The sequence below is a fragment of the Aquarana catesbeiana genome, linkage group LG01, assembly GCF_042186555.1.
Source record: "Aquarana catesbeiana isolate 2022-GZ linkage group LG01, ASM4218655v1, whole genome shotgun sequence".
In the NCBI taxonomy this organism is placed as follows: domain Eukaryota; kingdom Metazoa; phylum Chordata; class Amphibia; order Anura; family Ranidae; genus Aquarana; species Aquarana catesbeiana.
The window spans coordinates 820708178-820721142 of NC_133324.1; the positions used below are offsets into that span (position 1 = coordinate 820708178).

General features: G+C 39.8%; 1 protein-coding gene across 1 annotated transcript in view; it reads right to left on the minus strand.

Moving 5' to 3' along the window:
• The window catches only part of KIT (KIT proto-oncogene, receptor tyrosine kinase), a 66282-nt gene that overhangs the window by 24268 nt on the left and 29049 nt on the right, over positions 1 to 12965 (minus strand). Inside the window, exons 4-6 of the mRNA XM_073608436.1 lie at positions 6127 to 6260; positions 2143 to 2302; positions 555 to 744 (exon numbers count right to left, since the gene is read on the minus strand). Of these exons, the coding sequence (XP_073464537.1) occupies positions 555 to 744; positions 2143 to 2302; positions 6127 to 6260 (484 nt within the window). The remainder of the gene's footprint in view (positions 1 to 554; positions 745 to 2142; positions 2303 to 6126; positions 6261 to 12965) is intronic.

A 12965-nucleotide genomic window follows, 5' to 3' on the forward strand; every position in this document is an offset into this window, starting at 1 on the left:
TTTGATACAGAATGCAATGATTTTGCAACTTTTTCAAAAAGGTCTGTGTGACAGAGCCAATAAAGTTCTTTTTCTCAATTAGAAAAGTGAAAGGAGTGTTCAACCACTCAAATTACCACTTAAGTGCCAAGATGCAAGCTGCACTGCAATGGTTACCAGTGGGCAGAAGAACATTTAGACATTTCACTAGCCATCTAAGATCACTAGAGGACCTATGTCAGCTTTGGGCTTGTGTCCTTGGACATATGCAGCTTTATTTCAGGCACATTCTCCTTTTATTTAACATCAGTTTGAGAAGCTACAATAAATGTTCAGAGTTAATTGGCTGGTGAATTTGACCTTCAGTTGACTTCTTTCGGATCTGCATCTGACCTGCTTCATGTCCCTATTATATGAGGGAAGAAAAGTTCATCGACAAAAGCCTTAAGGTTCTGCCCTACTCAATATGGATGTCAGACTGGAGGACCTTGGTTCTCCAACCCAGAAACGTACTATGATAGATTATCCTATTGTTCATGCAAGATAAGAATGTTTAATGACTATTATTATTTTACCTGTTATTGCCCTCATCTCGTGGCTGTACAAAGTGGTCTGAGGTGTTCAGAAGGGTTTCGTTCATGTAAGTCCAGTACTCTTCATCAGGGCGGGGGTAGGCATCAATATAAACCTGCAATTTCATGTTCTCTCCATCATTTAAATTAATTGTAGTGTTCTCAGTGATGGTCAAGTTAAGGTAGCCAAATTCTATAAAAGTAACAAAATTAGATATCATTATAATAACAGCTTAGAACAAAGACAGTTCATAAAAAAGCAAGGCAAAATGATATAGAAAAATAGAGGGGCCTTATTCGATACAGAGTTATTTTTTAATGCAGGAAGCCATGACAACAAACAAGAATCCACCATATAGTAATCTGGTGACCTCTGATTTGCTGCTATTTTTTCTGTACAAATACATTTTATTTTAAACCCAAAACCAAACATGTAATATATTGCAGCTTACCAATCATGTAATATATTGCAGCTTACCTTAGATGTGGTGGCTACATACATATTTCTTTTTTTTTTTTCTTTTTTTTCGCCTCTGTTTTCACCTGGTGATCTGACCAGTAACACACCTCCTGTATTAGAGTGCCTCAATTCTGGATGAAGGAGCACAGGGGCCACCTTTGGACATTTGCATGGTCAGACTGGGGGGGGGGGGGAGAGCCTATTTAAATTTAAATGCACTATTAACCTGAAGCAAAGCTCCAGCTAATACTTCATAAGCAGTTACAGCAAACAGTTATTTTGTCCTACTGGGATAGAGGTTTTACATAATTAATAAAAGCTGATCATTGCTGACCATTGTTAAATGGTTTGTCTCATCCTTGTAACTGATTCCTCTGCAAGAGAGCTTGTTCTTTTGAAAAACAGCAGACTTACTGGCCAGATCACCAGATGAAAATAAAGCAAAGAAAGGCCAAAAGAGAAAACAAATGCAGCCAACACATCTAGGAAGGCTCCCCAAAGTCCATCCGCATTAGACCGATATGCTCTTCCTGCCTCCACTAAGAAGCTGTACTGATGTGCACACCTGTATTTGTCTGTTTTGCCAAGTGCACATTAAAGCATCTGTGAAGGAACATATCTCAGCAATACAGGAAAGCATGACCTGGAGGGACACAGCTCACAGTGTTCAATAAACCCTATAAGAAGGCACGAAGGGTCACTTTATTGAAGCTCCACTCTGCCTGATAAAGACTTGATTCAGGCAGCCCCTAAAATGGACATCTGCCCAAACCCTAAGGAGGCACATTGTTGCAGGCTGGTCTTATGACTAACAATGTGTAAAGTAAAAGGTTCTTTCTTAACTAACAAGCTGGAGAACGTAAAGGAATACAATGAATGGTTGCCATGAGCTACAAGATAAAATGCTTCAGACAGCAAAACTGTCCATAAACCGTGAACAGCTATAAGCATACAGCAACCAGACATGTGACTGATGGTCACATCAGGCAATAGAAATCAATACAAAGAGATAAAAAAAAAGTGGAAATCGGTGGTAAACGGAGGTCTTCAATTTAGATACAGATAAATGAAGCTTGGTAAATGACGTCAGTGATTCCACTAATACATTGCAAATATTTAACTGTTACCTACCGAGAACTTCCAATGTGAACGTAACGTTCACCACGTCAATGCTGTTCTTGGCTTCACAGATGTATGTACCAGACTCATTATACTGAACGGCTTGGCTGCTCAGAGTGCGGTTGCGAACAAAATTAGAAGTGGAAATAAACTGGCTCTTTTCAGTGTCTTTCTGCAATGAAATCACAAAATTAGCCATTATAATGAAAAAAAAAAAAAGATTTATTATGTCAAATCAGAAGTCTCGGAAGAAAGGCCTTGACAAGCTGTCTGCTGCAAGTAGCTTTTCATACAATTGGATAATGACAGATGAAACGATAATGACAACAATGCAGGTGCTTGTGTGATCGAGAAGAGTTTATTACTGAGATATGGCTGATTATTAAATCACCTTTGCAGCTTCATTAAAATATGCTAATTACAAATGACTGGGCCACCATATCTTTACATACGGACAAAAGGAAAGGAACAACATAAAAAATAGGAAATGGGGGATGATCGTGCTGCAGGGAATATGGAGAGGGAGGAAGGAAGGAAAAGGGGGGCTAAGAATATTGTGAAGGTTCTCCAAGATGTCAATGCTAATTATGGCAGGGAATGTGAAAAGCACAGTTATAGACAGTATACCATGCAAGGTATGGCAGACGGAAATAAAAATATCCTCGTCATTTAGAGAGTGACAGTCATTGGAGAGGGGGATTTACTAAAACTTTAGCACCCAGAACAGTACAGCTGTGCATAGTAACCAATCAGCTTCTAACTTCAGCTGGTTCAATTAAACTTTGACAATTAGCCCCCGTTCACATCAACGTGATTTGACATGTCAAATCACATGCCAAATCGCAGCCTTTTGACTTTGCAGTGCCACACTGATTTCCAAAAGTAGTTCCTGCACTACTTTTGGCAACTTCGGGGGCGATTTCAATAGACATCAGTGCATGAACCCGCACACGTCTTCCAATACGCCCCGCGAACTCGCACTGAAATGCGGGTTTGAAATTGTGCGAGTTCGGCTGAATTCGCACGATTTCAAACCCGCATTCAGTGTGAACGAGGGCTAAAACCTAGAAGCTGATTGGTTACTATGCACAGCTGCACCAGATTCTGTGTGCTCAAGTAAATCCACTTCCCCCTACTGTCTCAGTATCAGCAATAAAAATTACTATCTGACTGGGAATCAGCTGTTAGCTGTATTATATATATATATATATATATATATATATATATATATATATATATATATATATATATATATATATATTACACATATAAACTGTTAATCCTATTAACCTTTATACACTAACCACAATCTGGATGGTTCTTTCCGTTGAACTTTTCTTTGTTATCAATTTTGAATATATACAATATAAAGGCAGATTGCGGAAGAAAACTGTGAAAACATTTTAGTTGTTTATATTTGCTATTATATTTTGTGTGTTTACTTAATGGGCCTCATGTAAACCAATCAGCTTCTAACCTCAGCTTGTTCAATTAAGCTTTGACAATAAAACCTGGAAGCTGATTGGTTACTATGCAGAAGTGAGACTCTCCAGCTTTAGTAAATAAACCCCTATGAGTATGTATACTGTCTATAGCTAATCTGTTTGCAGATGTTATTTCTCCAGTATCAGTTTAAACAAATTAAACAAAAGATTTGACTGGCTACTATGAATAACAAACATTTAAATCTCTGCTCCATTTTACATATATATATATATATAATATGTTCCAATTACATTTTCAGTCAGCTAAAAGTTTTTTTTGTGTTTAGCATCTGTTGCATGCTTAAGGAAATCCTGTACTTTGCTGGACTAGAAAAACCGTGAGAAGACTCCAAAACTCCTCTACTACTTCAAGGGTTCCTTTTACGTATCTATATCCCTGAAGACAAATTAAGCCCTGAACAGACAAGGGCAAAATACTTGTCAAACTATTTACAAACACATAAGTAGCTGACCTTCAGGCAATATAGGTTAGGGCGGCCATACATGTTGTAATAATTCCTTTGTTATTGAGGGAACAAGTGTAGCAATTTGCATGCACCCGTAACCTCCGTCAGCCAAGACGGAGATATGTTTGTGGCAGGTAGTGCAGCAATGAGATTGAGGGCAGGCAGATGCCCCACCATCCATCATTCTCTGTCTTCAGCCAGTTTTGGATGAATTCTGGACAGATTGGTAGAACAATAGAATCATGAGCTCTGCATTTAAGAGCACAGCCTTTCAACTCTGTTACCATGATGCTGTAAACGGAGATGGCCATAGTAACCGGCATATGAGAACACAAAACATGCTTGCAGGCTTTTCCTGAAATACAGTACCTATGTCACGTGTAACAACAGCAAGTTCCCTAGACAGCTGGGCTTGGGTCACTGTGGTAAAGCCAACTTACAAGAACTTTTTAATTAATCCTGTTGCGTAATTTTTGCATACATTATTTGTTAGCACAAATGTAAAGTATAACTAAAGGCAAAACTTATTTGTTTTGGATAGAGTGGAGAGGGATTGGAGCCCCTGTCAATTTTTATTGCTGTCTGTACCCCCTTTAAAGGAGATTCATCCTCTCTATTTGCCCTTTTTACCATTATCATTGAAAGTGAAAGTAAAAAGAAAACCTCAAATTTTGGGTTGTCCCCAGAAAAGTAACAGATGTTCACTAGTTCTGGTGAGCTGGGGGTCCCCAAGAAATTCCTTGAATTTGCACAGATCTCCTCTAACTTCCTGTTTGGCTAGGGAACAGGAAGTGAAGGGAAATCTCCACAATGAAACAGAAATGGCGGAAAAAAATCTGACAGGGGTTATAATCCTCCCTTACTCTATCCAAAATGAAAAAAAAAAAAAGTTTTGCCCATAGTTCTACTTGAATCCCAAGTGTGTGGTGTGTGAGTATATATCTATATAATATCTATCTTTCTGCAACATTGGTGTTACATAATTGTCTCCCTATTGCTTATTAGGAATAGGTAGCAAACCCCCATAACGGGGCTCCTAAAAAAAAAAAAAATGTAAAAAAAAAAAAAAAAATACATAAAAACTACTGACGTTGTCCACTGCCCTACTGACACCAATCTCTGTCCTAATGACACTGTCCATTGCTCTGCTGACACCGTCAGTATATACACACACACATATGCAAATGTATTTGAGCTTTGGGGTGCACACCCTAATGCAATACACACCTATGAAGCAAACACAGCTTCGCACTTCAGATGAGACTTTAATGTCAATATTAGTAGGCAAAAAACAACCCATTAAGCTTAGCTCAGCAGAGACCAATGTAAAAAAAAAAAAGTCAGTCAACTGCTTTGTAAGTGATTTTAAACATGTAAACATAAAGTCAAACCTCAAAACAAAAATCTAAAAGAACAAAACAACACCCTCAACCCCACAGAAAAGTACCACTGAGTCTTTTTTTCCCCATCACAATTCTTTGCAGATAGTTTCGTAACAACTCATACAGTCTGTATTTAGAGAATTAGTCCAGGTCTAGATTTCTCGCTCAGAATATATTACCCGCGCCTGGATCAATTGCATATTACTGTAAAATGATTTGTGTACATTCTTGTATTTCTTCTGAAAAATCCTTTTCTCCCAAGTTTAGCTGACAATATGCAGACCTGACAAAAATGAGTGTTGTTTTCACATGTAAATACACTCCGGGGCGCCCGGCTCTAAATCTACAGACTTGTGTTTATAGTGCACTGAGAATTTGAGACACCCACCAGCTGTTACCACACTGCCGTCCTTCCCTCCATTACAGGAGCCTTTCAAATCACAAAAGCTTTTATGTGGCCAAAACAGCAAATTAATACGTAAGCGGCACAACCACGTTTTAATAATTTAGCGCTATTTGCAGGCCATTATTCAAAGAAGTGTTTTCATTTGAGACAGAGTACGAGATGTTGTTGAAAATACAATGTGACTGATATGTTGTGTGAAAATGTCATCTTCAATTGGATGCAAGGTGCTGTAGGTTTTAAGCCAAGCTATGACTTACCAAGGATGCTGCATTGATCCAACGGACCTCTACGACGTTAACATCCCTCGCCGTGCAAGTAACCTCAAACGGCTCCCCAGTCTTGACAACTAGCTTGGATTTTGTTAAAGTAAGTCTGGGTAACATTTTTTGAACTGTAAAAAAAAATAATAAAAACATTAGCCATTACCGACATTAGCTGGGTAGGACATTCTATCAAAGTGAAAAAATGTGACTGGAAATGTATATTTCTTTTTTTTTTTTTTTTGGAATGTATATTTCCTACAGATCACAGCTTACCCTTTTCACTCCAAAATCAGCTAAAAAGAATTTTTTTTTGTAGTCTGTACCATTTTCTTCCACAATATAAATAGTAACTACAGGGATTGCCGCTGCTGACCTCCTAAGAAAGCTAGCTGCTTGAGTTACTGACCGGGAACAAAAAACGTAGATTAGAAAGTCAAAACTCTGGCTCCAGGTCAGTAAACGTTTAAACAGCATGACAACTAGAGAATTTACATTTTCAGAAGGAAATGTCAGTGATGCCAGCCTGAACATTCTTTCACTATGGGTCTCCTTTAAAAGTCTCCAACCACAAATACAAGGATGTTCACCCTCCCTGAGAAAGTGGTAATAATCCTTCAATAGAGGAGTGATTAAAGAGTAACTCCACTTTTGTTGAGAAAAAACATTCCCCTCTGGGTGATCTGTGTACGTTGCCGGAAAACTTTGTTGCAGATTCCTACCTTGTGTTATTCTGAAGGAATCCCTGTGTGTTTGTCTGTGTCCATGTGGAAAGTGAATCTGTATTGGAGTGGTTTCATAATTATAAGTCAGCTGCTGCACCTGCAGGGCTCTAATAAAGAAAACTGCAGGGTCTGCATCCCTTTAGATGTTATTTCCTATTGGGAGTATCTCACCAAAAATGATATTTTTGCTGCAGGGGATGCCGAAATCTGACTTGTATCTTAGTGCAGACTTCTGGGAAAATCAGTAAACCAATCACACAAGCAGGAAATTATGTTTCTGGGGGGGCGTTCTATACTGTGTACAGAACACCACCAGGTAGCCAAATGGCATAGCATTTTACAGAAAATTACAGAGCTGCAGATTGAAAAGGAAAGGTAATTTGTATTAACATTCAATTACAATATGATTTGTGTCGCACTTGTATATACTATATAATTTTTTTTTTATATTTTTTTCCCTCTCAAAAGTGGAATTACTCTTTAAAGGGGTTGTAAAGTTCCATTTTTTTTTTTTTTTTTAAATAACAGACATGTTATACTTACCTCCACTGTGCAGTTCGTTTTGCAGAGAGTGGCCCTGATCCTGCTGCTCTGGGGTCCCACGGTGGCTGTCTGTGCTCCTCCCTGCTAAAGCTAACCCCCTCTGGGAAGCTCTTTCCTGAGGGGGTTAGCTTGCGGGCACGCTCCCATGTCATACACTTGGCATCTATAGACACCAAGTGTATAACTCGGTCCCGCCCTCCTGGCGGCCGCATCATTGGATGTGACTGACAGCAGCGTGAGCCAATGGCTGCGTTGCTATCAATCTATCCAATGAACTGCCACTCAGTGGAGAAGAGGACGACAGGAGACACGCACAGCAGGTGAACGGGCTCAGGTTAGTAAAATGGGGGAGCTGGGGTGCCCATAACAGCGAGGTGTTTTTTCACCTTAATGCATAGGATGCATTAAGGTGAAAAAACACGAATCTTTACAACCCCTTTAAGTTCACCCAGACAGCCAAAATGAACTTACAGGACTGATTTAATTGAGACTGAACCATGTACATCAAGGATATGCAATTAGCGGACCTCCAGCTGTTGCAAAACTACAAGTCCCATCATGCCTCTGCCTCTGGATGTCATGCTTGTGGCTGTCAGAGTCTTGCTATGCCTCATGGGACTTGTAGTTCTGCAACAGGTGGAGGTCCGCTAATTGCATATCCCTGTTGTACATGAACCAGCACTGGACTGTGCCAACAAGCTGTGTACAGAAGACCAGCTTAATATTTGAAAACCATTACAATAGTATTATATCTTGGACCTCCTGATGGTATAATGGGAACAAAGTCAATGCAGAGGATTTTATTATTTACATTACATAATACTATATATTAGATATACTGTAGATATAGTAATATATACTTAACATACCATAACTTGAGACTGCCAGCACTCTAGCAAACATTTTGTAAAACCAGACTTTCTAGTACATAGCGTTTTTTCTAAAGCACATGCTTACAGAGTTCAATCAGGTTTGTCCTTATTATTGTCATTGGCGTTTATTTACTAAAAAAGTATAGAATGTTAACTTAGCAAGGTGAATGTTCACTTTAAACACAAAATCATTTGAAAAGGACAAAAAGGAAAAAAAAAAAAAGCACAGGAGATTTTTGTGATTTGATGATTGTACTAAACGCCGCTTCCTACACTTTCCAAGGTGAGCAGTCTCTATCAATCCCATGGCATTTTCAGCGATATTTCTAAGGACAAGCCTGTCCAAAACCTGCATGCTCGTCGGTTACTGCTATCAATAAAGTTGGCTTTTACAGGATCTAGGCAGGTGTGTTGGTGATTTGCTATAATGAAAAAGCATTTGGGTCACACAAGCTGTATATCTCATGCCAGGGTCCTGGGTGTACTCCTTGACTCTGACCTCTCCTTCAGTCCCCATATCCAATCACTGGCTAAATCCTGCCACCTTAACCTCCGCAACATCTCCAGAATTCGACCCTTCCTGACTAATGACACCACAAAGCAACTTATTCACTCCTTGATTATTTCCCGCCCTGACTACTGCAGCTCTCTCCTTAATGACCTACACTTAAGCAGGCTATCCCCCCTTCAGTCTATTATGAATGCTGGTGCTAGACTAATACACCTCACTAATCGATCCGTGACTGCTGCCCCTCTCTGCCAATCCCTTCACTGGCTTCCCCTACCCCACTGTATAAAATTCAAAATGCTAACCATAACATACAAGGCCATTCACAACATCGCCCCCATCTACATCACCAACCTCATCTGCAGATATCGCCCAAATCGTCCCCTCCGCTCCTCCCAGGACGTCCTGCTCTCTAGCTCCCTTGTTACCTCCTCCCATGCTCACCTTCAGGACTTCTCCAGAGCCTCTCCCATCCTCTGGAACTCCCTGCCCCAGTATGTCCGATCAGCCCCTACCTTGTCCACCTTTAGGAGATCCCTGAAAACTCATTTATTCATGGAAGCCTATCCCACACCTCCCTAACAACTGTCCCCGAGCCACCCCCATCAAATCATTCTCTGCAGCTATTACCTTTTGTACCACCACCCCCTCCCTTTAGAATGTAAGCTCTACGAGCAGGGCCCTCCTGTACCTTTTGGTATTGAACTGTATTGTAATTGTGTTGTCCCCCCCTCTACATTGTAAAGCGCTGCGTAAACTGTTGGCAGTATATAAATTGTGTATAATAATAATAATAATAATAATAATCTCCCATTCCATAATCTGTAAAGGAGGATTCAAGGTTTAGCAGTCTGTAATAGGTCAGCACACCTTACAAATGCCTTCAACTATTTACGCCAGAGCTGCCAGCTTCTCCAGTTTGAAGGCTGCCACAGTGAACCAACTTTAATTAACATACCCTGGCTGGATCTGCGTTGGCTGTATATTCAAATCACAAAATTACCAATTGTCAAAATCTTACAGATTACTATTTGCATTCTACCGTATTTCAGATAACTGCTTTAAAACTAAAAGAAAAAGGTAAAAAGAGACATGTTTTTTTCACATGAGTGCCTGGAAAGATAACTTGGTCTCCATATGCCTATTACTAGAGAGAAGAGACTGCGCTATACTCTTGGGAAAAATTTAGGATCATTAGTAGAGGGGGGTCACGTGTTAATGGATAAGACAGTGCTACAGCTCGAGCACAGCATCATGACTTCATTTAGTCAATTGTAAGAAAAGTCATTTTTGCTGGCGGCTTGGGAGTAGAGACAATTATTATATTTAGAAATGTGCACAGATATCTACTGAATAACATTACAATTAAACTGAAAAGAAGCCCAATGAAGTAGGGAAATAATATGTAACATTCACAACATTTCTATTTCTAAGATCTGACTGTGATTTAAAAGTTAAAATTTGCTAACTTTTCTGAAGAGTTGCAGCTTTTCAAGTTAGGGATAACCTCATAGGCTGCTATGAGTGAAATTGACAAATACAACCATAAAATAACTAGCATGGGAGGTCATTCCAGTTTCCAGAGCTTTATGGTACAAATATTGTATTGGAAATATAAAAATATTTCTGTAAAAAAATGAGGCTTTACAGTGCCTTGAAAAAGTATTCATACCCGTTGAAATTTTCCACAATTTGTCATGTTATAACCAAAAATGTACATGTATTTTATTGGGATTTTATGTGATAGACCAACACAACGTGGCACATACTTGTGAAGTGGAAGGAAAATGATAAATGGTTTTCAACATTTTTTACAAATAAATATCTGAAAAGTGTGGAATGCATTTGTATTGAGCCCCCTTTACTCTGATACCCCTAACTAAAATCTCCTGGAACAAATTGCCTTCAGAAGTCACCTAATTAGTAAATAGAGTCCACCTGTGTGTAATTTAATCTCAGTATAAAAGCAGCTGTTCTGTGAAGCCCTCAGAGATTTGTTAGAGAACCTTAGTGAACAAACAGCATCATGAAGGCCAAGGAACACACCAGACAGGTCAGGGATAAAGTTGTGAAGAAGTTTGAAGCAGGGTTAGGTTATAAACAAATATCCCAAGCTTTGAACATCTCAGGGAGCACTGTTCAGTCCACTATCCGGAAATTGAAAGGGTATGGCACAACTGCAACTGCAAACCTACCAAGACATGGCCGTCCACCTAAACTGACAGGGTGGGCAAGGAGAGCATTGATCAGAGAAGCAGCCAAGAGGTCCATGATAACTCTGGAGGAACTGCAGAGATCCACAGCTCAGATGAGAGAATCTGTCCACAGGACAACTATTAGTCGTGCACTCCACAAATCTGGCCTTTATGGAAGAGTAGCAAGAAGAAAGCCATTGTTGAAAAAAAGCCAAAATAAGTCCTGTTTGCAGTTTGTGAGAAGCCATGTGGGGGACACAGCAAAGATCTGGAACAAGGTGCCCTGGTCAGATGAGACCAAAAGTGAACATTTTGTCCTAAAAGCAAAACGCTATGTGTGACGGAAAAACAACAATGCACATCACCCTGAACACACCAACCCCATGGTGAAAATGGTCGTGGCAGGATCATGTTGTGGGGATGCTTTTCTTCTGCAGGGACAGTGAAGCTGGTCAGAGTTGATGGGAAGATGGATGGAGACAAATACAGGGCAATCTTAGAAGAAAAAATGCAAAAGACTTGAGACTGGGGCAGAGTTTCACCTTCCAGCAGGACAACAACCCTAAACATACAGCCAGAGCTACAATGGAATGGTTTAGATCAAAGCATATTCATGTGTTAGAATGGCCCAGTCAAAGTCCAGACCTAAATCCGACTGAGAATCTGTGGCAAGACTTGAAAATTGCTGTTCACAGACGCTCTCCATCCAATCTGACAGAACTTGAGATATTTTGCAAAGAAGAATGAGCAAAAATGTCACTCTCTAGATGTGCAAAGCTGGTACAGACATCCCCAAAAAGACTTGCAGCTGTAATTGCAGTGAAAGGTGGTTCTACAAAGTATTGACTCAGGGGGGCTGAATACAAATGCACGCCACACTTTTCACATATTTATTTGTAAAACATTTTGAAAATCATTTATCATTTTCCTTCCACTTCACAATTATGTGCCACTTTGTGTTGGTCATCACATAAAATCCCAATAAAATACATTTATGTTTTTGGTTGTAGCATGACAAAATGTGGAAAATTTTTCAAGAGGTATACTTTTTCAAGGCACTGTAGCACGACTTGAAGCACAAGTCTTGCAACTGGAAGCAACCAAGTTGCCAAACGCAACCATTAAATGTATCCCTTTCATTTTCTACCCTTCACTAAAATCTAAAAGGGTGAATATGTTTGACTCCTATAGGAAACACAGAAGACTCTTCTTTTAGACACTTTGGGGTTGATTTACTAAAAGTAGAGACTGCAAAATCTGGTGCAGCTCTACATAGAAACCAGTTGCCAGGTTTTATTGTCAAAGCTTAAAGTGATATTAAAGTCTTGTTTTTTATTGTTTAAGAATAACAAATATGTTATACATACCTGCTCCATGCAGTGGTTTTGCACAGAGCAGCCCACATCCTCCTCTTCTCGGGTCCCTCTTCTGTGCTCCTGGCCCCTCTCTCCTGCCGAGTGCCCCCACAGCAAGCAGCTTACTATGGAGACACCCGCCCCCTCTCTCTCCTCATTGGCTCACTGACTTTGATGGACAGCAGCTAAAGCCAATGGCGCCTGCTGATGTGTTTTAGCCAATGAGGCGGGAGAGTCCTGCACAGCCAAGGCTCTTGGGCAACAACGCTAGATCGAGATGGGGCTCGGGTAAGTATTGGGGAGGCTGCTGCACACTAAAGGTTTTTTATCTCAATGCAATGAATAAAAATCTTCTACATTTAGAACCACTTTAACTGAACAAGCTGAAGTTAGAAGTTGATTGGCTACCATTCACAGCTGCACCAGATCTCGCACTCTCCAGTTTTAGTAAATAAACCCCTGAGTCTTAATTTGATATAGGCCTGATGTACCATCTTTCATCCTTATTGTTGGCTATATCAGGAGATAGCTTTTTTCTCAAGAGGCTGACATATTTTTGCGAAGGTCTAAATACATTAATTATCTGCAGATTAATCTAATCTGCATATGTATGGATAACCTTAACAAACATAACAGAT